The 27,096-nt window shown below is 44.8% G+C and overlaps 1 protein-coding gene across 1 annotated transcript; it reads left to right on the plus strand.

Annotated features, from left to right (window-relative positions):
• Window positions 1-93: 93 nt before the first annotated feature.
• Window positions 94-26,010, plus strand: TNNI3K (TNNI3 interacting kinase). The gene is made up of 25 exons (XM_058842565.1): window positions 94-230; window positions 802-910; window positions 2,254-2,339; window positions 4,238-4,335; window positions 4,763-4,873; window positions 8,355-8,453; window positions 8,727-8,865; window positions 10,794-10,938; window positions 11,025-11,129; window positions 11,693-11,787; window positions 12,391-12,540; window positions 13,656-13,742; window positions 14,117-14,173; window positions 15,172-15,264; window positions 15,350-15,407; window positions 15,529-15,723; window positions 16,055-16,159; window positions 20,006-20,058; window positions 20,226-20,278; window positions 21,439-21,571; window positions 22,509-22,618; window positions 24,168-24,227; window positions 24,430-24,599; window positions 25,517-25,596; window positions 25,695-26,010. Exons 1-25 carry the CDS (start codon window positions 191-193, stop codon window positions 25,763-25,765), a joined length of 2,502 nt encoding a protein of 833 aa, XP_058698548.1. The 5' UTR covers window positions 94-190; the 3' UTR covers window positions 25,766-26,010.
• Window positions 26,011-27,096: the final 1,086 nt, after the last annotated feature.

Consider the following 27,096-nt stretch of genomic DNA (forward strand, 5'->3'; position numbering starts at 1 on the left):
GACTTTAGCCCAGGGGACAGCGCAGGCTGTCTCGCTCCCTGCTATTGTTGCATGACATTCCTCTTGGCACAGTGTTTATTTTTAGCCAGAGACTATCACAAGTATTTTTCAGCAGGACTGTCACTGCCCCTGAACAGGGAATCATATTACTGCAAGAACTTTGCTGAAACAAAGAAGATCTATTGGACAAATGGGAAATTATAAATCTAGACCAACCCAGACTTGCACGGGTAACTAATGTCACTTTTTTACAGGCAATGTGCATCCATCCATCAGCAAGGAGCAATGGTATTTCAGGAGATAACTCATTCCTGCTTTACTCCTGAGTTCAGGGCTCAGGTATTGTTCTTGACTTAACACAGATACAGGCTGTGAAAGAAGACAAAAAAGCTGCTAAACTAAATTTATTTGGGCAATTTTATAAGGTCATAATAACTTGTATACTATATTGATTTAACTCATACTTCATGAGAAAAACTTTTAAATCTCCAACCTTTTTCTGCTGCGTGTCTGTTGAGGAGAAAAGAGCTAACAAATGAGCTTTAAGTTTTCTCTTGAATATTATTCAATATTAAAATATTTCTGGTAAGGATTCATACATATACAAGGATTTCAGAGACAGTGCATATGTTTCTGTATTGGCTGCAGCGGGAACAATTTAATAACTGTAATATTTTAAACTTTAATAGAAATATATATGAAGTTGTACAACTGGACGTTTGAAAATCAAGTGTTTTGGTTACTGGGACATTATGATTTTTTGCTTTGAAGCCTTTTATCAATTTGGAGTTTTTGTTGTAGATGAATGGAAGAAGAAAGTCGGTGAATCCTACGCCACAGTCACGGAGCGCTTGGAGGATGACCTGCAAATCAAGGAAAAGGAGCTGGCAGAGTTAAAGCATGTTTTCAGGTAAAATGTTCTGTGAATCTGTTCATTGATTTCTTTCAAGTGACTGTTTGCTATCAAAGAGTATTTTCAGTTTCAGGTGTTTTATATGGGCAGAGTGTCTCATGTATGGAATGCATGTTCCTTATGTCTATTTTTGGGAATACGTCATCCCAGTGCTGGGCAGAGCCCCACAGCACAGTACCAGAATTACTGTTAATAATTACTGCCAGTATTTTACAACAAACATCTATGTACTTTTGTAAAATCATTAGCTCTAGTACAATGTCTGTTTTGCTGTGCACTTTTCAGTTTTGGTGATGTGTTTCTGCAGCCAGGAATATTGCTGGAGTGTGCCACTGTAAACAAACACAAAAGCAGTGGATTCAAAGTTAGGGCTGCGCTGGTTTTCTCAGGATATCACATCCTCACACGCAGCCTCACCCAGCCTTACTCCATCTGTAACGTGTTCGTTACCTGCAAAGTTCCAGTGCAGCCAGCACCCAGCTCACAGACTGGAAATGAGTTAAGAAAAGTATTGAAGCATTATTTGTTTTATTGTAACCTTGTTAAATGTGTTTAATGGTTGCTCCTGCCTCAGGGTGGGTTTGTAGTGACACAAATCCAAGTGTTGTGCAAAGTTGGGGTCATAGGTGTGCTGATACTGAATGGAAAATCCCAAACCTCTATGGGCAGGCCAAAACTGAGATTCTCCAAAGAAATATTAACTGTGGGTGTATTTAGTTTTCAACAAATGTAATTACTTAGAGTGTTTGATGGATCAGTAACAAATCAGTCTGTGATGAAGGAAACCCAGCAGGCTCGATGACAAAAGCTAAAATGTCCAAGTACTGTCTCATTTAACAATGTGTAAGCAAGCACAGTGATCACTGGCCCCATGATCCCATTTGGGGAGTATAAACTCACTTTTTGATAGGCTTTTCCTGGTTTATTCCTTTAATCTAGCAAGATGGCCCCTGCTCTATGCATGTGCTACTCATCATTTAAAATTCAATACAGACATTTTAAAAATACTTCTTAGTTATTATTGCATTAATACAGAAGCTGAGTTTGTATGGATTATTTATATTTTCTAAGAGTCTCTCCTCTTATTCCTCCTAATTTAGATAAATTTAGAATGTGTATGTTGTGACTGCATAGCAGGATTTCTCAGAAAACAATAAATCTGGACCACTCAACCTGATAGTAGTAAAGTATTTCTAGATTTGCAGATTGTAAACTGGGTATAAATTCAGCCTTGTGTCTCAAAAAAATTACATTGTGATTTCTCTTTTAAATGTTTCCCACATGCAAGAAGCTGTGCTGAAAGGTGAAAGAAGTAATCCTGTGTAAAATCCCTTTTTCAGCTCTGATGAAGCCTTCTGCAAAGTCAACCTGAATTACCGCACGGAGAACGGGCTCTCGCTGCTGCACCTGTGCTGCCTGTGTGGGGGTAGGTGTCTGGAACGGGGGCACCCCCAGAAATCACTGCTTGTTTCAGCTGGCAGCAGGGCTGCCCCTTCAGGGAGCTGCTCAGAGGGAGGAGCAGCTCTCAGCATCACCCTGAGCTCATTGCCAGAGGGCTGAATCGAGCCTCAGAGAGCCCCACAAGAGAGATCCCCCACAACAGAGATCCCCCACAAGAGAGATCCCCCACAAGAGAGATCCCCCACAAGAGAGATCCCCCACAAGAGAGATCCCCCACAACAGAGATCCCCCACAACAGAGATCCCCCACAACAGAGATCCCCCACAAGAGAGATCCCCCACAACAGAGATCCCCCACAACAGAGATCCCCCACGAGAGAGATCCCCCACAACAGAGATCCCCCACAACAGAGATCCCCCACAACAGAGATCCCCCACAAGAGAGATCCCCCACAACAGAGATCCCCCACGAGAGAGATCCCCCACAACAGAGATCCCCCACAACAGAGATCCCCACAACAGAGATCCCCCACAACAGAGATCCCCCACAACAGAGATCCCCCACAACAGCTGATTCTTCAGTCAGCCAGAACAAAAGTTGTGGTTGATGATGCAGCGTGATTTACTAGAGGTGTTCAGCTCATCCAGAATTGCTTCCATGTGCATTCATTAATCCCAGCTCATCACAGAGCATTTCTGGCTCCACGCTTCTGGATTCTGTCCATGGCTCAGGCTCCAGGACAGAGACCTTGTTGTAGCACCACTTTGCTCTACTTACACCACCAACTTCTCTGCTCTAATGGAGATACCTGGATTTTATTTCACATTGATTAAAAGAAAAATAGCTGAAATGCTTTAGTGACAAACATCAGCTGTTAGGGCTTTTCCAGAGAGCAGATCAGAATACACAAGGGAAGAGGGCAAGATGTGCCCTGGGATGCTCATAAAAACATTCTAACAGTGGGATTTTCCACTTGGATCCACACAGCTGCTCTGTTATCCACACCAAGTCACTACTTCGTGCACTTGCTTTGCTCTTGTTATGCAATTTTCAGCAGAAATTGGCTGAGAGAGGCAAAGAGACTTTTACCCTGAGGTTTCAGCTCTGTGAAGTACTGACTAATGACATGCATAAATTATTTTATCGACCTTAGTTAGATGTTCACCATGAGGAGCAACCTGAAAGCACTACTGAAAAATGAGTGGATCTTTACTTGTCATTTCCTAGTGCAAGATCCTGTCTAAAGATGACATCAGTACATGGAACATCAGAGCACTTGGGGTAGCTGAGAGGAAATGTAAGAAAACACACACTAATTAGTTGTGTGAATACTTGGAGGAGGGCAAAGAGCTACTGGATCTGACTTGGTTCCTGTCACAAGTATTCAGAAGGCACATGAATTTATTGAATTTATGTATTGATTCACTGTGCATCACAAAGGTCAGAGCAAAGCTGCTTTTCTGGACCACATTAATGGACCCACATTAGCACTCCCCAGAATGATGACTGTCCTGGTGAGGATGTCCTGTGTGGGGAGAGCAGTGCTCCAGTTCTGAGATGGCAAAGGAGCTCAGTGACTGCGGAACCAGAGGTTCCAGGAGCACCTTCTGGTTCATAGAGCTCTCTGCAGCGTGGTCTGGATGTTAAAGGAGGAGTTTGCTTCTCTGGAGGCTCAGCCACCCTGACCACATCCTCATTAAAGTGGGAACAGTGAGCTGGTGCACGGCCAGACCCGCCACTGTCCCGGCCAGGTACTTCCATCAAACTCATCATTGCCAACTTTCAAAAGATGTATTTTATTACTTGCCTCAGGTCAACAGTAGAGATATCTATTTCTCTGCTTTCAAACTCACACAGGAGCTTCTTACCTCATCTGTATGTTCCTTCCTGTAACTGACTTTTTTTCCACTTTTCTCTCTAAAGGCAACAAATCACACATCAGAACTCTCATGCTGAAAGGGCTGCGCCCATCCAGACTAACGAGAAATGGATTTACAGCTCTGCACTTGGCAGCTTATAAGGTAAACTATTTTAAATAGAATAAATAGAATTCTGATAGGAAATCAGAACTGAGCAACTGATTTGTCTGAACTGTCTAGATGAGCTCTCTAGTCATTACTTCTGGTGAAAATATGTATTTCACATTTGTGGTGCATAGAAAAACATCCCAGAAAGAACCCATGCACTTCTGTAGTGTCATCCACGGGGCAGGATATTGCTTTGGAATTACTGATGGAGACATCCAAAGCAACTCAAGATAGAGGAGTTGTCCAGTGCCACCATAAAATGAGGACAGAGACTCTTTTAGCATCCAGGTTTTGGTGTAGCACAGGAGAGCTGTGGGGACAGCGCTTCTGCAGCCCCTCCTGGCGCCGCGAGCCCCGCGGGCTGGCTCTGCTCCCTTCAGCCGTGTCCCAGGAAGGAGCTGGATCAATCCTTGTCTTTCAGGACGATGTGGAGCTGCTGACAGCGCTGCTGCACGGCGGGGCTGACATCCAGCAGGTCGGGTACGGGGCGCTGACCGCCCTGCACGTCGCCACCATCGCCGGCCACCACAAGGTACCACTCTCTGGCTGTCCAGGACTGAAACAGGGGATGATATTGGCTGGTCACTCTGTTTTGCTTTGATGTCTTTCAAAACAAAATTCAGAACTGGTTAAGCTGGATTTTGTTAATTAATTTTATTTAATTTTTTCTGCATTTTGGGAAAATCACATCTGTGCATATATTTTTACACTGAGCAAACGTGCACAAAGGACACAGATCAAAGGTTGGACTTGATAGATCTTGGAGGTCTTTTCCAACCTGGGTGATTCTTTGACTTTAATAGCTGTGTGCAGAATGATGGTGGAGCTGTTAACCTGAGCCCTGACTCTGGGATGGTCTCATTCACAGGTATTTAATGTCTCCTCTGTGGACAGTACAAAGTGGTCTTTGAGCACTCCGGGGTTTCAAGTCATTTCTAAAATATCTGGACCTTTTGCTGTAAATGCCAAAGGCAGCCCTGCTGTAGCTTCCTGCTGAGGTTGTGGGCAAGTTAAGGTGCTCACAGCCCAGCCTGGATGAATCTCTTAACTCAATAAGAAGTAAACTGTTAGTAGTATTGAAAAGTTCCTTATTTCTTCCTTGGGAATGATCAGCTCTGTATGAGAAGCATCTCCATAAATGGAGCAGGACTCAGCATAACTCGTTTGGTTCATCTTCTGCTCTGGAATTCAAGGATTTATAGTCCGAACTCTTGCTTTCCTTCTTTACATAGTTGTGAAATTTTCAGTCAGTTTAGAATTCCTCTACCAGATTAAATAGCTTGTTTTGTCCACAATTTCATTAATATTCATGGAAACATGGAATAATTTTTTCAGCCCCCCTTATACGGACAAGTTTTTCTCCCTTGCCCTTTTCCAAAACACAAAGTCCTTACGTCTGTCTCATGGGCTTTTTTGTTGGCTCCTTCTAACCTTCAGAGTGGCTTAATTAATTGTCTTTGAAGTGAATATCATTGACTTGACTGTTCAAAAAACTTCTGAATAAACCTTTTGTAAGAGAATTTTAAGAAAAATTGTGAAGTAAGACTATTGTACAAGTTGTTTAAAGTATTGTTTTGAAATAGCTTTTGGTTGTAGAAGGAGAAGGGCAGCATTAGTTCCCCTTGTTCTGCAGGGAGCTGTGAATCCTCTGGGATGCTGCTGGCTGCCTTTGACCAGCCCAGCCAGCTGCTTTCTCTGCAGCTTGGGAATGTCCCCTGGGTTACAAGCTTTTGCTTCACTCACTCTCTGTCTCCTGAGGATAAAAATCTTTTTTTTTTTCTCCTTCGTTTCTGAAGTATTTCTATCCTTGCACATCCCTTCAGCATAGCCTCCTACTTGTGATGCCTATGACAGCTTTCAGTGCTTTCTGAGTCTCCTTTTGTCTTTCCTAGAAGGATATCTTGTCTGAGAGACTATCAAGCCTGTCTCTGTACCCCTCTCATCATTTACACTTGAGTGGAGTTTGCTTAGTACAGCACACAAAATTCTATTTATCAGGAGATCACAAAGCAGCAAGCACGGCTGCCACTGCTGCAGCACAGAAAATGTGTCAAAACCCATCCAGTTTTGTGTTCATCATCAGGAATGGATCCACAGCACTCAACACAGTTTTTTCATCTTGAAGATCCACTTTGAAAGCTTCTAGATGAATCTAAATTTTTAATTCCAGCTCCCAAAGGGTTTAAGGAGAATTGGAGTTATGATCACATCCTTGAATGTGTTACAGCCTCACAGTTCATGGCTAAATTAAAATCAGGGTGATCCAAAGACATTCCAGTCATATTAGTGTAAAAAGTTCAGGCCCAAACATCTCTTTTCAGACACAACAGCTGCCACTTCAGTTTTATCATGGTGGTTTGCTGAAAAATGTCTTAAATTAATAATTTGAAACCCACCAAACCATTAAATTCCTGCCTGGCTGGTTCTGTGGTTCCACCTCTGGCCCACCAAGATATTGAAAATTGGCCAGACACTGGAAACACAGTGGAGGGAATCAGTTGTGTTAACTAAATAATTGAGTTTACTCTTTTCTGCCTGAGCATATTCCCACCCATCCCAGGAGTGCCTGTTGCTGAGCTGTCCTTCAGCTGCTACAAGAGCCAGCAGCTTCTCCAAAGATCTCAGGGGATCTTTCCTAAGATTTTTATTTTGTAGGCAAATGCTTTTTTGAGATTGGCAGCAGGGGGATCCACATCAAAAGGATGTCAACACACATGATGTTTAGCAGGGGAAATTCTGCCTGTATTAAGGGGGTGACAATGAGAGTGACACAGCACAGAGAGCTTCAGGGAGGTTACAGAGCCTCCACTCGTGGCAATAATCAGACCTGGCTCTGCAGTGCTGCCCCCAGGGGAAATCATAGCTGATGCCATAGAAAAATGGTTCAAACTGATGGGAAATGGGCACATTTACATAGTCCAGGGCACAGACTTTGCGCAGAAAATATCTTCAGGCCATCATAAGAAAAAAGAATAATTGAAATTGTGTAAAGAAACAATTGCTGTCACTGATGTTGCTGGGGAAGAGTTTGTGTTCTGAGGACTCAGAGGTTGCGTGGGCTGGACTGACTGTCCCTGTTGTTGCATGTTTGACATTTTGGGGGGTCTCAGCCGAGAGAGCAGGTGACACTGTGCAGGTGAGAGCTGGCACTGGCTGGCACCCTGCAGGTGTGAGCAGCAGCGTGCAGGAGCTGGCCACTGCCCCGTGCTTGTGAGCCCTTCAGCCCCAGCTCTTCACTCATGGCCCAGTGTCTTTCATCATCATGGCATCCAAAACTCTGCATCCATCAAACTGAAACACAGAACTCCTGGAATGCCCAGCCCGAGCCCTTCCTGTGCCCAAAGCCTCCCTCGTGCTTCAGAAAAACCAGCAGCCTCAGGCTTCAGTGAGAGCCCAGAGTGGGTTCATTCAGGATTCTATTTTGGCAGCTATGCAGCAAGGCATTTCTTGAGGTTTCATGGCTTTGCAGGAACACATGGCTCTCCTGAAGGACCAAAAAAAGCAGAAATGTGAAAGAAAACACTTGGGGTTATTTATTGAAGCCAAAGAGCTCTTATCTTCTGAAATACAAAGAAATCTTTCCATGTTTGAGGATTTACCTTCACACATTTGAATTTAAAAAGATCTTTAATTTTGTGTGATTTTTTCACTTTTAAAAACTCTGATATGTTTACAGCTCTTTGTTCATAATGGCTAAAAGAAAATTAAAGGTTGTTCTGAGAATATCCAGGGAGCCATTTATGTGCCTCTTACTTCCTAAATCAGTTTTTTTAGTGGCACACCAATTTTCAGGCTCGTTTATAAAGCATCAGTGACATTCAGTGTTCAGTTCAAGTACTGTAAATCGATCACTTTTACGTGCTGTACACAGCTCTGCACTTTAATAACTCGTTCGTTTGGGGCTGTTGGGCTGTTTTTAAACTGGAGGCACGAGGTTTCCAGGTGCTGTTTTAGCAGGTGAGCAGATGGATACTCAGTGCTGCTACCTGGGCTGTCCTGCTGCTTTCCTGCAGGCTGTGGATGTTCTCCTGCAGCACGGGGCCTTTGTGAACGTGCAGGACGCCGTGTTCTTCACCCCGCTGCACATCGCTGCCTTCTGCGGCCACCAGCAGGTAACTGGGGCCTGGGGCCTCCAGGGACACTCACACCAACAGCTCTGCCTCCATTCTCCATGGAGAATGTTCTTCAGAATGAATGTGCACTTCAGAATTTTAATGTTTTTATAGACTTGTCACTTAAAAATGAGTTTTCTGTCGAGTCTCTTCTCCCTGTTTTAACTTTACAGCGATGCTCACATATAGTATTACCCAATGCAATATTGTATCTGGTTTTCTCAAAGTTTTATTTTCATGTGATGTTTTAATTAACCTTAATTAAGTATTTAGGTAACCCATCTCTTACTGAAGTTTGGAGCCGATGTGAATGCGAGTGGCGAGGTTGGGGACAGACCTCTCCATCTGGCTGCTGCCAAAGGCTTTCTCAACATCACAAAGCTTTTGATGGAAGAGGGAAGCAAAGCTGATGGTGAGAAAAGATACTTAAAAATCATCTTTAACGTTGTGTTTTCTAGACAGGGTCTTCCCTTCCCAACACGTGCTCTTTGTGTGTGTGTCTGTGGATCATCCTTGGACAACCAAAACAAGAAAACAGCAGTTGCAGGGTTTTCCTTGGTTAAGTATGCTAGTTATATGCTAGCACATGCTGGTTCTGCTGGGTTCTTCCTCTTTGTTCCCTCTCCTTTTGCTGTTTCAGCAGCACTGAAGGCACAAATGTGCCGTTCTCCAGCCCTGCTCCTCCATGGCTGTGACACCTGGCACAGGTGTGCCCCTGCTTACTGATGCCACATCCCACAGAGACACACAAATGTGATTTAGAGGTCACATTTTGGGCATGTTGTGATTACCAGTGCAGAGATTCCTACCTGTACCTGAAGGGAGCCTTGAAGAAAGATGGAGAGACACAATTTACCAGGGCTGGGAGTGCCAGGACAAGGGGAATGGCTTCACACTGACAGAGGGCAGGGTTAGATTAAACACCAGGAAAGAATTCTTTCCTGTGAGGATGGGCAGGCCCTGTCCCAGGTGCCCAGAGCAGCTGGGGCTGTCCCTGGATCCCTGGCAGTGCCCAAGGCCAGGCTGGGCTCTGGGAGCAGCTGGGGCAGTGGGAGCTGTCCCTGCCCACAGGGACAGACCTTAAAGATCAGGGTCCCTTCCAACCCAGGCCATTCTGTGATTCTGAGAAATACTGAGAAAATTTCAAGTTATTTAAAAGTTAATTACTTATCCTCAGAGAAAGAGACAGAAATGTTTTTTTGGGAAGTAATATTGCATTGCTTGGAAACGTACTGCTCTTCAATAATCCATTTACCATGTTCTCTGAGAGTCCTGCAGTCACACATCCTCCTTGTGCAGTAAAAAGCGTGGAGGGAAGAAGCATGGCCAGGTCTGTGCTGTTTGCAGTTTTCAGAGCTCAGGGTGTTTCAGCCTCCGTGTGAGCACTCGCCTGATATAATTATAATAAAGGGGGGAAAAAAGAGACATTCTCTCATCATGACAAGGCAGTGGGAGGTTTTCTCTCTGTTAGAGAGTTTATTACAAAAGGAAAGAATCTAGGGCACCATTTCAGGTCCTTTTCTTTAAACTCAGAATCTTCAGCACAGAAAAAACAGAAAAGGGGGACTGGAAGCGGGAAGCCTTTTGCTCTTAAAGTAGCACACTTTGAAACTTGCTGTAAATGCAGCAGCAGAGGAAAAGTCTTTAGTGCCCAGGAATGAAAGGAACTGGGGAAAGAAACTGAATAAATCTGGCACTGTTCAGTGCATACCAGTAATTGGGGTCACAAACTTGAACTATTTCTTTTAACATGACATGACTCACTAGTCAGCCCAAAGCCACAGCAAATGAGTGTCCCCTAGGCAGGCAGAAGGCTCCCTGGTGTGGATGTGCTCCAGGACAGCTGGCAGTCTCCAACATTCCCACCTGCAGCTCAAGGATCCCCCAGGAGGGACACACCATGCAACTGCCCTTGGAATATTTTGTTATTACTGGTAGATGCCAGCAGTTCTGTGTTGCCTGGACATTCTTTCCCAGTTCTGTTGATGTTGTTATGATCTTACTTTTGCTTCAAAAATTCTCGTTCTAAGGGTCATTTATAACTCATGATTCCTTCATGGAAAGCTTTGGCAAAAGACTCAGTAAGTTTGCAGCTGGAAGAAAGCAGCCATGCCCTAAGTTCAGAAAATCACCTTGACAGTGCACTGCAGATGGCACAGAGCAATCTGGGTTTGATACACAAAAGATCACAGAAATTTCAATTTTAAACAATATTTTCCAGGAGTTTTCAAAATGCATAGACACAACACATCAAATTCCACTAAATATCTGAAACAATCCCAGACACCCTGTGCTAAGTATAAAATCCTTTCTGTGGTCTTTTTCTGGGTGAATCGGCAGTGAATGCTCAGGACAACGAAGACCATGTTCCTCTGCACTTCTGCTCTCGATTTGGGCACCATGACATCGTGAAGTTCTTACTGCAGAGCAGCTTTGAAGTGCAGCCCCATGTGGTGAATATCTATGGAGACACACCTCTACACCTGTGAGTGCCCAGGGGCAGCTGCTGGACAGTCTGGGGCTGTGGGAGGGCTGCCTTTGCTAACATCCCTGCACTGCCTTCCTCCTCAGTGCCTGCTACAGCGGCAAGTTTGAAGTTGTCAAGGAAATCATTCAGCTCTCGGGAACAGAAAGTCTCACTAAAGAAAATATATTCAGTGAAACAGCTTTCCACAGGTGAGGTGTTCAAATGCCATTACCAGCAGAGCTTCACTTACACATCCAAAATGCCAAATGTGTCACCGGGTGAGGGACAGGGCGAGCAGGGAGCTGCACAGGGAGGGGCAGTTTGTGTCATGAGAGACATGACAGGGCATGAAGTGAGAGGCAGAACCAGGCAGTGAAAATCAGGTTCACCCACACCTGGTTGGACAATGGTTCCTCTCCTTGTCCAGTTTGGGAGCTGAGATCAGAGCTTGTTCCACCTGGAGCCAGGTACTCTGAATGAGAAACCAGGTGGCACAACATGGTTTGGTTGGCATGTAAAGGGCTGTTCAAGAGGCACTTTGCAACACAGACTGTTTGCACTACTGGGCAAAATTAGGTGATTCAGCAATGATTAGAATGTTTCTGAAGCAATAAAAATGAATATGCTCTGGTGGATTAATCATGCATTTGCACATTTCTATTGATCCTTTGTTACTATATTTTTTTCTCTGTGTAATTCTTTGTATATTTTTGGCTACCCAAATTACTTCTTTTTTGGACTATAGCACTCACCACTCCCTTTACTTCTGCAGCGCTTGCACCTATGGAAAGAACATAGAACTTGTCAAGTTTCTTCTTGACCAGAATGTTGTAAGCATCAATCATCAGGGGAGAGATGGGCACACAGGTAACAGCATCACACTTACTGTGTATGACTGTACACACCAGCACCAAAACATTGGGAAGCCATACACCACCAGGATTTCCAGGGTAATTCCAGCACCCAAGTACCTTTCAGACACAACACAGCCTTTCTGAAATATTTTTACAGGAGGCATAGAAGTGATAAGACTTCAGTGAGGATGTGTCAGGCTCATTAGGGTGTACATGAGTAACAAAACCTGGTGTAAGCTGTTCCTCCCATACTGAGACTTCTAAGTAGTATTAGAAATTATTCTGCAAAGAGATAGGCTTCAGGAATGCAGTGTCTGAAGGGCTGCACAACTTTCTGTCCCCACTACACAGAGCTGCCTTTGTTTTCACTTGCTTTTTATCACGTACAGAATCGTTAAATGTGGTTTGTAGGTGGCAGAGTAAATGGTGTCACATTGTGCAAAGGCAATAGATTGGTTCTTGCAGCCCTAATGTTTAATTTTCACCTCTTGCCTCAGGTATTTTTTTGACAACATACTTATTTATTGAGGAGATGGATTTGCACTTTACAGTTGTTGCTGCAGTCCTGTTGTGATGTTCTGACAGCTGTGCTCCCCACACCTCTCTGATGTTCCAGGATTGCACTGTGCTTGCTACCATGGCCATATTCGCCTGGTGCAGTTCTTGCTGGATAACGGAGCTGATATGAACCTTGTAGCTTGTGATCCCAGCAGGTCCAGTGGAGAAAAGGATGAGCAGACCTGCTTGATGTGGGCTTATGAGAAAGGTATTTCAATTTTCTGGTTTCTGCTGCAAAAGCCACAGAAGTTGTGCAGGAAGGAGAGGGCAGCATGGGAAGGAGATAATGCTGCAGGATAACCTGCCAGTGCCTGCAGACAGAGCTCCCATCATCTGCTCCCCAGGGAATGGCACCAAGGGTTATAGGCCACAGCCCTTCCATTTCTCATCTCAGATCTCTGTTAAACACCAGTTTAATCCAGCACAAACTCAAGAGGAGTGTTTCTGTGCTGCTAAACAGGAGACACACAGCCTGTGCAGCAAGGGCCCTTCCTCCTCTGGCATGCACATGAGTTCTCATTTTATTGCTGAACATTGTGAGGAACAATGAATCATTCAGTAATCTTGAATTCTTGCAAATATGGATCAAAGTGAGGCATCTTCCATGGTTCCTGTTATCCTGTCCTGCATGTGCAGCCAGGCAGCAGCTCCCATCTTGTTTCTGAGTCTGTGGCTTCTGGGACATTTCCCTGCAGTGCCTTTTATTGTGAGAATTACTGCAATACATTAAAGCTTAGTTTGCAAGGCTTTTCGAAACCTGATTATTGGAAAAATATACATAAGAAATTATTTGAGGGAAAACTCATTTTGGAAAGGTTTAGGAATGAATTTTAAATGCTGCCAGGCAGAGTTTTGTGCATCAAACCCTGAGCAGGTGGCCCCACTGCCTCACAAGGTACCTCACAAGGGGCAAGTGTAGATTCCATCTGCAGCAAGGGGTGTACACATTTCTCTGGGTTAGGACTACAGAAAGAATCTTTACAGGCGCTGGTTTTCCTTGTCAGGTCCACTGAAGACTATTGTCAACATCCATTGCTGCAGGATTTCTGCAGCAGAGTTCTCCTTTGCCATATCTTGCATTTTAGGAATAGGTGGACTCGACAAAGTAACTTGCTTGTTTCTACTGGCAGAAATTTCCCATATTTCTACAATTAAGAATCACAGTAGGTTTAGATTAGCATCACCATGTCTTTGCATATTCTGTAGGCATGTTTTATGTTTTGGTTTTTTTTTAAATCCCCTGATTTTGTATATATTAATTTTTTTTAAAAAAAAGTCTTTTGAGTTGCCTGTAAATCCCTGTATTTCCTTTTTCTTTCCTAGGTCATGATGCAATTGTGACCCTCCTGAAGCATTACAAGAGACCTCAGGATGAATCCCCCTGCAACGAATACTCCCAGCCTGGAGGAGGTATGAGCACTGATTTTATTGAAAGGGCCTGATCCAGATCAGACTGCTGAAATCTCTGGAAGTTCTCCACCCATGTCAGAGAGCAGAGAGCAGAGAGCAGTCAGTCCTGTCCAGCACAAATAAAATCATTGTCATGGCACTCACCATTTCACACAGACTCCTTCTGAGGCTGCAGCCACACAACATCCCTGATTCAGTGAGGAAAATGAACTGTGTCCCAGCCCACACCAGCTCCCCCCAGATGTGTTGGTGTGTTTATCTGAATTCTCACCCTTTTTTATTAATTCTTTCTGGCATCATTGACTCAGTAATTTATCAGCACCAGCATTTTGTTGTTGTTGAACTCCATAATTCCACTCTGTTCTTTATTTCAGATGGCTCCTATGTGTCAGTGCCATCCCCTCTAGGGAAGATTAAAAGCATGACAAAAGGTATTTGAAATGGGAAAACGTGAACTTTTGTGGTCCTTTTATCCAATGTGTTTGTCAGCCTGAGCATCCTACACAGGATTCATTATTCCTGGACTTTTTATGGTACATTGTTCCATTTCACTGGGATGATTTTAGGAAACTTAGCTTTGTTACCCAATATAATGACAATTCCTGTGTCTGCCTTGTTTTCATTCACTTTAAAAAAATATTTATATTTCTGTTTATTTCTTTGAGAAGAGGCCGTGATGTGAAATAGTACTCATTAAATACCCACTTCTTCATGAATGGAAATAAATATCATTTAAATCACACAGTGAAATGCCTGAATTATCCTTATATCAAAAATTCTGTCCAAAAATAATTTTACTTTGAAACAAATGCAGCTGAAACATTCAGACAAAGATTTTAAGGTTGTTTTAAGATATTTCCTCTATTTATTTTTCTTGTGGTACTTTCAGTTTTCCACTTTAAACGTTCTCTCTGGATATAATCAAATCCTTACCTCCTTCATATCCTCATTTTGATGCTTTGATAACAGCAGCATCAAAATGCTCTGTTTAGAAATATTCTGATGAACTTTATAGTAATAAACTAAAAAGATAAACAAGATGCAAACTAAATTTAGTTGCAAAGTTTAGATTCCACATGTCACCAAGAGTCAGGTGGCTCTGGAATAGCATCCCCAGCAATGAGCACTGGCTACACAGAAAAAAGGAATTAATTCTCCATGTAAGGAATTGTGTGCTGCCATCCCATGGCACAGGCAGAGCGTGGGAATGTGGGACAGTGCTGGTGGCTGACAGGTGCCAAAGCCAGGAGTGCCCAGGGTGCAAGGGTGTGTCTGTCCCTGGGGTGTGCTGCAGCAGGAAGCAGGATTTGCACTCAATGTGCTGGGATAAATCAGCTTTCCCAGGGCAAGAATTCTCAAGTTCAGTGCTTTTCTGCCCAGTCCTCCCCTTGCCCATGTTTTACAAAGGGGATGGGTGTTTCTCTTGCAGAAAAGGCTGATGTCCTCCTCCTCCGGGCTGGTTTGCCATCCCACTTCCACCTCCAGCTCTCTGAGATAGAGTTCCATGAGATCATCGGCTCAGGTATCACAAGTGAGAGTGCATTCACTTGAAATGTTTGATGTTCATAACAAACATAGCTGAGCTGATTCATTTTAAACCATTTTAGGGTCTTTTGGAAAAGTCTATAAGGGACGATGTAGAAATAAAATTGTTGCCATCAAACGGTAAGTTTGTCAGGCTTTTCCACTCCTCTTGGTCACTGACCTGGTTTGAATTTTGAAGGATTTCAAAATCCCTTATTTTATGATACCTTTGCCTTCTGCTCCCTCTCATGCCAATTGTAAGTTACCGAGCCAACACCTACTGCTCCAAGTCGGATGTGGACATGTTCTGCCGTGAGGTTTCCATCCTCTGCCAGCTGAACCATCCCTGTGTCATCCAGTTTGTGGGAGCCTGCCTGGATGACCCCAGCCAGTTTGCCATTGTCACCCAGTACATCTCCGGGGGATCTCTCTTCTCCCTGCTCCACGAGCAGAAGAGGTACTGCCCTCAGCCACCAGCGGGCTGCTCACAGAGTGTGGAGGAGTAGGGAACCTGTGCTGATGGAAATGTTCATTTCAGCATAAAACAGAGCAAGGAACACGCTAGAAAATACTGAGCTTTGGTCCACTTTATTGGGTGTGCAAGGTAAACTGATAAGTGATCACAAAGTTGTTACTGTCATTATTTTACAGTATATAGATTTGCTTTACATAGATTATACAACATTTTGTATGTAAAATAATTTTAAACTTTCTATGGTTTACAGATAAAAATAATTTTCAACTGTCTATTAACTTCAAGTAAGCTTTTATTTTTTTACAAAATACAGAATTCTTGATCTGCAGTCTAAACTAATCATTGCTGTAGATGTGGCCAAAGGCATGGAGTACCTCCACAATCTCACACAGCCCATCATACATCGGGATTTGAACAGGTCAGTTTCTGTCTTTAACTTAAAAATTTAGGCAACATGAAAGCTCAAAGCCACAGGGACACCCTGTAATCTCCTGCAACCTCAGTATCTCATTAGCACTCAACTGAAAATAATCTCAGAGGTTTTATACAAACCCCTACAAGTCACAATTGCTGAACTGTGATTGACCTTGAAGGCTGCAGTCACTGACAGTGTTTTCATGCATGCATTTGTTTTTCTGAATGTGTTTTCTGAGGCTCAGTTTCAGCCTAACACCTGCTGTCAAAGGGCACTTGGTCACATTCCCTCATCACTTCATCTCTGCCCCTTTGCTTTGTCTCTCTTACTGTAAATATTTCCCATAGTCACTGAGTTTGCCTGTTCCTGGGTTTGCTTGGCTGGTTTGCTGCAGCTAACAGCAGCTTTGATCGCTCCCCTCTGGGAGCTGAGATCTCACACGGGACTGGGCACTCATCCTTGGCTTTGCTGGTGTCCCTGTGGGAGCACTGAGTCCTTGGGATCTGCAGGGGAAAAGCCTGTTCTTTGTGTTCTAGCTATGGAAACAGGCTTGTGCATGTTTCAGTAACGGGATGAAGTACCTGAGCTGCACTGGTTGCAGGACTGGGGATGAAAATGATCCTTTTGCTAAAGCCAAAACATGGTCCTTTAGCTCTGCCAGCCCTCCAGAGCAGCAGGCACCATCCTCCATCCTCCTCTGAGCCTCCTTCACATCCCTGCATCCCTGCCCACCCTTCCAAATCACAAACCTGTGTGGTTCCAGGGGAGAGCCTTGCTTCTGAGGCAGTGGCACGAGCCAGGAGCCCCATGCCTGACTCTGCAGCTGCAGAGCTGCTCCAGGGGAGCCAAGACTCAGACCTCACAGTGCAGCTCCATGCCTTGGTGGCTCTTAGAGAACAGTTCTGCACTTAAGGATTTTAAATAATGATTTCCACAAAAGAAAACCCAAACCAGTATCTTCCTAGAGAGCCGGAAAGCGCCACAGAACTCACACAGATGGGATTTGTGAGGGTCAGAAATAATGTGCTCTGGGGTTGCTGGTGCCATTGATGTGTGATGCTGAGAGCTCAACTTCTGAAAGTTTAGTGCGAGAGCAGGAGTCGTGTTTGCAGCATGAGTCCCAGCCAACCCACAGGCACAATTATCAGATGAAAATCTTTGCAAGAGCTTAAGAGAAAGACTAAGAGTGAAATTCTGTGTTAAGTTTGGCCAGTGGCTTCACAGGAGCCTCATATTTTTTACCTTAAATTTTCACATAGCTCATAACCACTTCTGTGAGTTCTGAAATCTAATGCACTGCACATAATGCATTAAATAAACCTGCAATATGGCTTGACAGAATAGAGAAGAAAATTAATCTTTCGTGCCTTTACCCTGGAAAAGGGGTTATCCTTCCATTTGAAGAATAATTGGGAGTTTTATGTTGCTTTTCACTTCTGACAGCCATCAGAAATGGTGACATGCATCAACTTATTACTACTTACACCACGGTGAGGGACGGCAGCCACATTGATTATAGCACTGCAATAAAAGAGAGACCATTTTAGTATCCATTTAATTGAAGCCATAACAGCTGAATGTGGCTGGAGGAAGCCTTTGAGTGACTGACCTGCTTTTGATGACTCTAACTGTCTGTGAACACTTCTGAGAGCTGCTTGATGAGGGAGATGAAAGAGAGGATGGCAGCCTGCTGGTAATGGGGATGGAGTCTGTGACTCCTCTTTGTTGAAATATCCCTTTTGAAATCTTAAAATATCCATTGCTTTTCATTACACCCACAGCGTGTTAAAGGCAGAAGGATCTTTTAATGGCCCGAATCCCTGGGAAAGGGACATGCTGAGCCTGTCACTTGCCATGGGAGAGAGAAGCCTCCATGCCTGGCAGACCCCAGAACCATGTCCTTTCACAAAGCCAGGATGATTGCACACTCCTCGTTCTTATCTCATTTCCTTCCTTCCATGGTTTCATGAAAAGAACAATGCCTGCTCTCGCCACTGCAATCCCTGTGTGACCTTTACAGAAGAGAATTAATTTCTGATTCTGCTGAATCAGTATTAGTCTTCTGCCAGCTCAGTTCAGCTTGGATTTTTCTTGCCGTATGTCTGAAAATAAGCTTAAGAGTACCTGTTTCATCTGAGATTTTCAAATTTTCAAGTGCCACTGAGGCAATAACACCATTTTTAAGATGCACCTTCCAAGCCTTATTTCTGTAGGGTGTATTTTTCACTTTAAAAAAGAAAAATCAGTAACTGTAGTGTTCTCTGGAGGTGCCAGACTGACAAAACCCTCCCGGAGCCTGCTTCCTGCTCTCAGATATGCCCATCAATGCACTCAGCAGCAAGATGAGCATTTCAGCACCGTTTGTCTGATCTTGGGCCAGGGGAGGTTCAAGTTGAGCATCAGGGAGAATTTCTGCACTGAAACAGTGATCAAGCTTTGGAAGATGTTGCCCAGGGCAGTGGGGGACTCCCCATCCTTGGAGGTGTCCAAGGAATAACTGGACATGGCACTCAGTGCTCTGGGCTGAGGACAAGGTGGGGATTGGTCACAGGTTGGACTCCATGATCTTGGAGGGCTTGGAGACTTCTTTTCCAATCTCAGAGATTCTGTGATTCTATGAAATGTGTGCCATGAGGAGAAAGAGAATTTCAATTGATTTCTCTGCTTGTCCGCAAAAACTGTCAGCCTAGGTCTTGATTATGTCTTGACTTGTCAAGTTGGGTTTATTCAAGTTTACACAATCCTGGAATATATTGAAGTTGAAGCTAGGGCTCAGTGCAGTTTATTCACATCGAGACATGGTGGTAATTTTTGTCCTTACTGACAGAGGCCAAATGTGAACAAAGAGCACAGCAAAGTCTGGAGCTTTGTGTGCCGTGTTTACCTACACCCACCCTGGGGCACAGCCTTCAAGAGTCACTCTAGTTCAGCCTTGTATTTGATTCATATTTTCATTTGGCATATGGTGTGGGTCTCAAAACAATTCCACATGTCATACTAAAATCATGACAATATTTTGATGGAAAGTACATATGAGAGCTAAAATCAAATTGATTATAAATCAAGAGAGTCATGGTTACATTTTTATGATTAAATTTATCATCCCAAGGGTTGGTTTTAGGTGAAGGTGGAAATCTTGAAGACAGTGATTTGTGGGAGTCCTGCTTGGGAGAGTTTAAAATTTTTCTGTCCTAAGACTGTTATGAGGTAAAATTTGTGTTCCTCACTTGACTGTTCTTGTTTGTATCTGCGGGTCTAATATGAGCATGTTGTACTTTTTGTTGAGACCATCAATATTACTTCCATTTTCCCTTCTCATGTAAACTCTTGCCAACTTTTTCATTTCTGTTTTTCATATACTTTTCCCCCTTCTGAATTTTCAGCTCAGTCAGCCTTTGACAAATATCCTGAGGGCATTGTTGTGTCCACTTTGCTGCACTTTCGTGCTGTGATTTGCTCAGCCCTTCCCAAGCCCTGTGCAGTGAAGGTGTAGTGACTGGGGCAGGGAAACCTTCATCTCCAGAAGTACTGGAAGCTTCTGACCTTGCCAAAGCATCTTGTGGGTCTTTCTCCAAGTGTACACTTTGTTTGAAACTCGGTGTTTTTGTTTTTGTTGCCAATTTCTAAAAGTCTCTCTCTGTATTTGTTGCATGCAAATCAGTCAAAGGTTGGTTTGCCCTCTCAGGGGTAATGTGCACTTTCTAACAATAAATATGAGATGTACTTATAGACATTTACCTACCCAAGGAGCTGATTTGAACTCAAATGTTTAACTATGACCCAAAAACTTTTTCACCATCTTTAAGACACTATCAAACAATTACCTACAGTTGTTTTTTTTTTCCCTAGTCACAATATTCTCCTGTATGAGGATGGTCATGCAGTGGTTGCTGATTTTGGAGGTAAGGAGTTTTTATGAAACACTTATCAATTAACCCAAAATTCTCTAAAACTCAACATGTGCTTACTGAGAGGGTTCTGTGGAGCTGTACTTAAGGCAGGACTTTTGTATAATAAGGTGTGTGTCTCTATTGGCCTGAGAGAAATTCTTTTTCTCACTCTGTTTCAGAATCTCGATTTCTGCAATCCCTGGATGAAGACAACATGACAAAACAACCTGGGGTTTGTTTCTTGTTTTGTTCCACATAATTAATATCAAACATACAGGCAAAGTTGGTTTAGGAGAAGAAGGCATTGGAAATATGTTTGTTGGAAAAGATGGACTGGTGTAATATTTAATCTCTAGCAATGTGTATCTGTCTCAGTTTTGTTTTTTTCCTCCATCTTTAATAGCAGAGATGAGGGAATATATAACATCTGCAGCAGAAAACAATGCTTTGTAAGGCTGTCTTTGGAGCTCTGTTGGTCCTGTTCCTTACTAAAAAGTTAACTTTAATCCACTCCATTCACATGCTGTTGGCAGGTGGTTCCTTTTTCTAACTGGGAATTAATTACTCAGCACTGGTGCCCTTATTTCCCAGTTCTTTTCTTCACAGTAGCCCGTTGCTCACAGTCAGGTTTACAAGACAGTTGTTGTCTTTGTGAGTTAAAGCTGAGATGTGTCCTGTGTGTCACTCCACGGCCAGGAGTGCTCACATCATCCCAGTGTTAGTTTGAGGTGGGATGGGTGATGGGATGGGATGGGATGGAGTGGGCAGTGCCAGAGGATGGGTGGTGTTACCCCAGGCCTTGGCAAGCAGCTCTTGGACACTCTAGTGGCCCTCAGTGTGTGGGTGGAGAGTAAGAAACACAAGGACTCTAAAAATTCACTCTGAACCCACCACCCCAGGGAGAGACAGGTGAAGGCTGTGAAGCAGCCTCAGCACTGGGGGTCTGCAGGGAGCAGCAAGACCCCAAGAGAGCAGGCTCTGGTCCAGTGCAGCTGTTGTCAGCTTTTTCTGCTGCCAGCTGGAGCAGTAGTTAATTCCTGTTATATGGCATATGTATGCATGTATCTCTGAGACCATATGATGTGGTCTCCAGACTTTGAGCCTCAGGTTCTATTTTTATTCTCACCCTACTGAGATGTTTAAAGCCAGCTCAGCCTGGCTCTGTGGAGCTGAGACAGCACCAAGCTAATGCAGTTACGTATCATGCACAGGAGCATGCTGACTAGATCTTGCAAGCCAGGTGAAAGGTTTTCCTAGCAGATTACCAATTATTTTATGGAGTGATGGAGGCAGGAAATAGACAAAGGAAAACAAACATACAAATACAGGAATAGGTGCTTGTGTGAGGAAGCAAACACTGCTAATGTGTGATTGCTGTTTCCTGGTGCACAGAACCTGCGCTGGATGGCCCCTGAGGTGTTCACTCAGTGCACAAGGTACACCATCAAAGCTGATGTCTTCAGCTACGCTTTGTGCCTCTGGGAGCTGTTAACAGGGGAAATTCCATTTGCTCACCTGAAACCAGGTAATCAATTCATATTTTAAATTTCTCTAAACTCGAGAAGTAGCTAGACTCTGTAATTTTAACCAGTATCTTACTGAAGTGTGTTATTAAGTGCTAGGATATTGCATTTGGTGAAAAGCACAGAACTCTCCTGTCTAGGTCTAGGACTAGGAGCAAGACACTCTGCCTACAGGGTCTGTCTCTGCCATGATTGTTGGGATTGCAAAGCCATTCCTTGGTGCATCTCCTTGGTGTCCCTCAGGACAGCATCCCCAAAGCAGGGGACACAGGGGGTGTATAACAGCAGAGCAACATTTCCAGGGCTGCACTTTGCACTCCTGAGATTCTGAGCCCTGGATGTCTGACAGGAGTTGTTAGAGGTCAGGAGCACTGCAGGGCATGGACAGAGCCAGCATGGGTAAGGACATCAGGTTCAGCCCCTCTGCCAGTGAGACCCTCATTGCTGTGTGACCTGGGACCAGAGGTGGCCATGGTGATGGGCATCTCAGCCTTGGTCTGATGGGAAACACCTCCTTTCATCTCCAGCCTCCATCCAACCTCCTTTATTCCTTGGTTGGATTGCTCAGCAGTGGCTTTCCAAACCTGCTGGGGGTCTCAGGGCTGGCAGGGGCGTTCCTGGGGCTGGTGTGACCAGATTCTCACGGTGTCTCAGGGCTGGTAGGGGTGTTCCTGGGATTGATGTGACAGGATTCTCACAGTGTCTCAGGGCTGGCAGGGGCGTTCCTGGGGCTGGATTCTCACGGTGTCTCAGGGCTGGCAGGGGTGTTCCTGGGGCTGGATTCTCACAGTGTCTCAGGGCTGGCAGGGGTGTTCCTGGGGCTGGTGTGACTGACTGGGTGCTGACAGTGTCTCAGGGCTGGTAGGGGTGTTCCTGGGACTGGTGTTCCTGGGACTGGTGTGACAGGATTCTCACGGTGTCTCTGGCTGTCCCGTGCAGCGGCAGCGGCGGCTGACATGGCATATCACCATATCCGCCCACCCATCGGCTACTCCATCCCCAAGCCCATCTCTGCCTTGCTGATGAGAGGCTGGAATGCCTGTCCTGAGGTGAGTGCCCCCAGCAGAGGGAAGATGGGCACATTGCTCTGGCTGATGCCCCAAAATCACAGTTTCTGTGAGAAGGGTCACTGCAGAACGCCCCCAGGCAGATAATGGGCTGTGTCAGGAAATACAGGAGAGTTGGTGAATTGAGGAGGAAAGTAAATTAACATTTAGCCTTTCAACAAAACTTAATTAATAACATAGTGCTCATTATGACTTGAGCTGTTACAGAATGAGTAGAAGATTCCTTGCTGCCCTCAGATTTTTGTAAGGGATGACTAATGACAGCATGTAACACACATTCATTTTAAATTTCTTAATAAGGTGTCCTATTAAAGTGCTGATTTAAGCAAGTGCTGAGATGGGTGCAGTTCCTGTGTCTTGTCAGCATACCCACAGGCACTCAGCCCCTGTAAGGAGAAACCATCTTTTCAGAGTCCCAGTGCAGTTTGTTACCCATCAGTGGGACTCCAATGTCACTTCATCTTGCCAGTGTTTTAGAGCTTCAGGACAGAACTATAAAACAATTTATGGCTTAATCAGCACGTGGATGGCCAGAACTTTGCACAAGATGTGAGCAAAAACTTGTCAAAATTATTTTTATTAAAAGTTTTTTGCTACTGTTCTTTATTAGGCTCTATTTTGCTTTACTAAAAATGTTTTGCTGCCATTTGTTATGGAAAAATGGTGAGTTTTGGGGCTCAAAGAGTGTTCACAGGTCAAAATTCTCCACAAGGTCTGCTCAGTTTAAAGAAAAAAAAAAAGCAGAAAATGGAATATACCTGTAAGGATTTTTCTGGATGGTCATGAAATTCCTCCGAATTAGAAAATATATCATTTTATTTGTCTTTAATTTCATTCAAGGCTCATCACAGCTGAAAACTAGCTCCCATGTGCCATGTCCCTCTTTCTATTTATCAGGTACTTGAACATCTGTTTCCCAGAAACTTTTGACAGCAGCTGTTTCCAAAGGCAAACTGGTGATTAGAAGATTAGGAGCATCTCCTGAGAAGCCTTTTTCATTGGCTAATTGGATTTGTGAGCTTTAATTAGAGCCAGAGAATTTGCCATAAGGCTGAGCTCTGTAAAGAAATAAACATTTAGTTTCATTAAGTGCAGCTCTGATGGACAAGGGAGGGAGGAGGATGGCCATACAGGGCAGCTTGGCCAGGACCTTGTCCACTGCTCGTCACTGCTGTTGCTGTGTCTGAAGTCCTGTTCATGGGCAAAGAGAAAGTCAACCTAAAGAGCAGAGCCAATAATTTATTGATAGTATTTTTGTGATCTAGTCATCATTAGCTCAAATATAATTGTTACAGAAAAAGAGATTAATTGCAGTTAAAGTTCACATGTACACACCACTTCATGTTGTAGCTCAGCATTGAACTTGAAAAATTCCTCAGATTCCCGAACAGACTGACAGCTGTACCATGAAATTCAGGGAGGGGAAATGATGGGGAAATGACTCAGCCCTTCCCTGTGTGTCAATCTAATCACATCAGATCCATCCCCTTCCATTTTTAACCCAGCTCTGGTTTTTCTGTTGTGTTCACAGGGGAGACCAGAGTTTTCAGAAGTTGTCACAAAGTTAGAGGAGTGTCTGTGCAATATTGAGGTGAGGACCCAGCTCCCAGTGGGGGAGCTCTGTGTGACTGCAGGTGGGAACAGGGACAGTGGCAGCAGCTGAGGACAGTGGTGGCTTTGGAGCTGCTGGAAAAGTCCAAGGAAAAGTGGGATATGACTTACGAGAGAGAGATGAGAAAGGACTTGTAAAAACGCCATAATGGTACCTTTATTTTTTATTTTTTTTAATCCAGTTAATGTCTCCAGCCTCCAGCAACAGCAGCGGGTCCCTGTCTCCCTCCTCCTCCTCGGACTGCCTGGTGGCCCGCGGTGGCCCTGGCCGCAGCCACGTGGCCGCCCTGCGCACCCGCTTCGAGCTGGAGTACGCGGTGAACGCGCGGGCGAGCGCTGCCTGGACCCAGGGGTGCGTACAGGGCCTGAGGCAGGGCTGGCACAGCTCCCTGGGCTGCCTGTGCTGCTGGGACCTGCCAGGACAGAGAACTGGACCTGGGCCATCACCTGTGTCCATCACACAGCCCAGGCTGCCACCGGGAGGGCAGCGGGGAAAGGTGAAAGTGGCCTTGCTGAGAAGTAAAGGGACAGATGGACAGACAGACAGACAGAATCCAGAGCCTTCCAGCAGGTACAGAGACAGGAGACAGCTACATAGGAAGAGCCTCGTAGAGGTTAGTGGGAGTCAGCATTGGTGGGACTGTTCCTACTGGGGCACGTCCCAAAAGCTGGGTATCACTCATTTCGTGGCTACAGAATGGCATTTGGTGTTTTTAAAGGCAGGGACACACCTGGGCTCTGTATTATTGTACCGTTAAGTAAATGCCTGAGGTATTATACCCTACCACTGGGAGAACTGATTTCAAGGGCAAACATAGCAACTCTCGTCTCTTAAGATCAGGGATGAACCACATGTTGGCAGGACAGTAGGTTTGGTCCAGGACTGGAAGATAATTCCACAATCTTCCTTGCCTGGGAAATATATTTGCAAGAACCTTTTAGCAGTGACACATAGAATACGTCAATGACCCTGACTCCAGGATTGATGCCTGGAATTGTTCCCAAGATGGCAATTCAGAGACAGTTGTGAAGCCCCAGATGAGGTATTTGAGGGCAGTTACTCTGAGAAGGGTAACTGAGTGCCTGGGGTTCATGCTCTCACCTCATGACAGACTCTTGCTTTTTGTTTACTGAACCGCTGTGGTCGGGCCCCAGGCTGATGTCTCATGGTGCTGTTCTTTCCTTCTACCCTGGGAAGAAAGTTCTCGTGGTCTGGGGATGTGCCATCATCAATCTTACCTAAACTGACACCTCCCGTTTAAATTGCAGCACCGGGCAACCCCCTTCTCAGGGCCTGTCTCTGGATGACATGAGAAGGAGCTTCCAGTACCCAGCGGTGGATAAAAACGGTGAGCTGCTGCAGAGCTGATGGGGCACTGGCCTGGACTGTGCTGGCTCCACGGGGTGCTCTGTGCCAGCTGCACTGACCCTCCCTCTGCTCCTGCAGGGTACGTGTCGGACCCCTTGAGCACCATGAGGTTCCACTCCTGCGGCGGCAGCGTGGAGGACAGCAGCTGAGGGACCCTGCCCCAGCCCGGCCACCCACCCCACCACACACCCTGAGTGTCCCCCTGACATCCCTGGACTCAACAGCTTTACTGCTGATGACAAATGGCCCTGTCCTGCACTCTGCTTTTGCATCTCCCTCGGCTGAGCACCCCGTGCCCTGCAGCAGCAACTCTGACCATTAAAAAAGAGAATAGAGGCAGGGTAGCAGAAGTTGAACTCTTCCTCTAGCAATTACAGAGTTAATCATTCTATTATTTTCTGGGGTCTTTTTTCAAATGAACAAAATTTACCTGTGATACTGTAAGTGTGGCCAAGGCAGAGCTGCCTTCCTGGCTGAGCAGAATCAGTATTTCCCAGTGCTGGCAGGATTCTGTGATTTTACTGGGGATGTTGTTTTTCTACAGCCATGATCCCTGAAGCAGATCTGCACTGAGGCCTCAAGCAGTGTGACAGACATGAACTATGCATGGTGAGCTCTGACAATGCTTCTGACACGCCTGCCATTACTTCAGTACTGCTGAAGTAATAAAAATGGGGAAGATTTCACTGTAGAAAGCCTAGAGGTCATTTTCCATTTGTTATTTCACTTGCTGCAGAGTTGAATGGGGAGAAGCTGTTAGAGCTGTGTTCCAGCTCTCCCACCACTGCCCCTGGCACCAGCCCGTGGTTTGCACTGCTCCACTGGGCTCCTGTCTCAGGTGCAGCTCCATTTACACCAGCAGGGACAATAGAACTGCCAGAATAAATGCACAGGAAAGCCTGGGATGGGGCTCACAAGGAGACCAGCTGGACCCTGTCTGCAATCTCCTGGCCCAAGAAGTCTCAAGATTTCCATGGAAGGGGCTGAGCAAGAGGAATTATAAAGCTCCAGCAAACCACAACAAAGAAACATCCAGATTTGTCTACAACTGGAGGAAATCTGTTGTATTCTTTCTAGAAGTACAAGCAAGGCTGGCAGTTTGCATGCTGTGAGGGAAGGGGGGCAGAGCAGAAGGGAGAAGCTGCATCTGAGATGCTGATGAAAATTGCCTGCCTGACTCTAATTGACCAGATGATGATTTGCTCCACGTGGCCAAGCCACAGAAGCACTAGCAGGGAACAGGCTGATGAAAGAGGGTGGACAGAGATTAGGTCTCCTTCCTTGATCTTTGCCTTGGCCAGAAACACCAATGGTACAGAAAGGATCCATTTTCATATCTGAAGAATCAGTTCCAGCACTGATTCTTTTTCAACAGGATTTTTTTTCCAACAGGAATGCAGAATTTTCTGCATTCTATCTTCTTCCCTTGCTTAAAGTAACCATGCAGTGACTGCACTTAGTGATTGGGCCTGAAAACCAG

The sequence above is a fragment of the Poecile atricapillus genome, chromosome 7 (assembly GCF_030490865.1).
Source record: "Poecile atricapillus isolate bPoeAtr1 chromosome 7, bPoeAtr1.hap1, whole genome shotgun sequence".
Classification (NCBI taxonomy): domain Eukaryota; kingdom Metazoa; phylum Chordata; class Aves; order Passeriformes; family Paridae; genus Poecile; species Poecile atricapillus.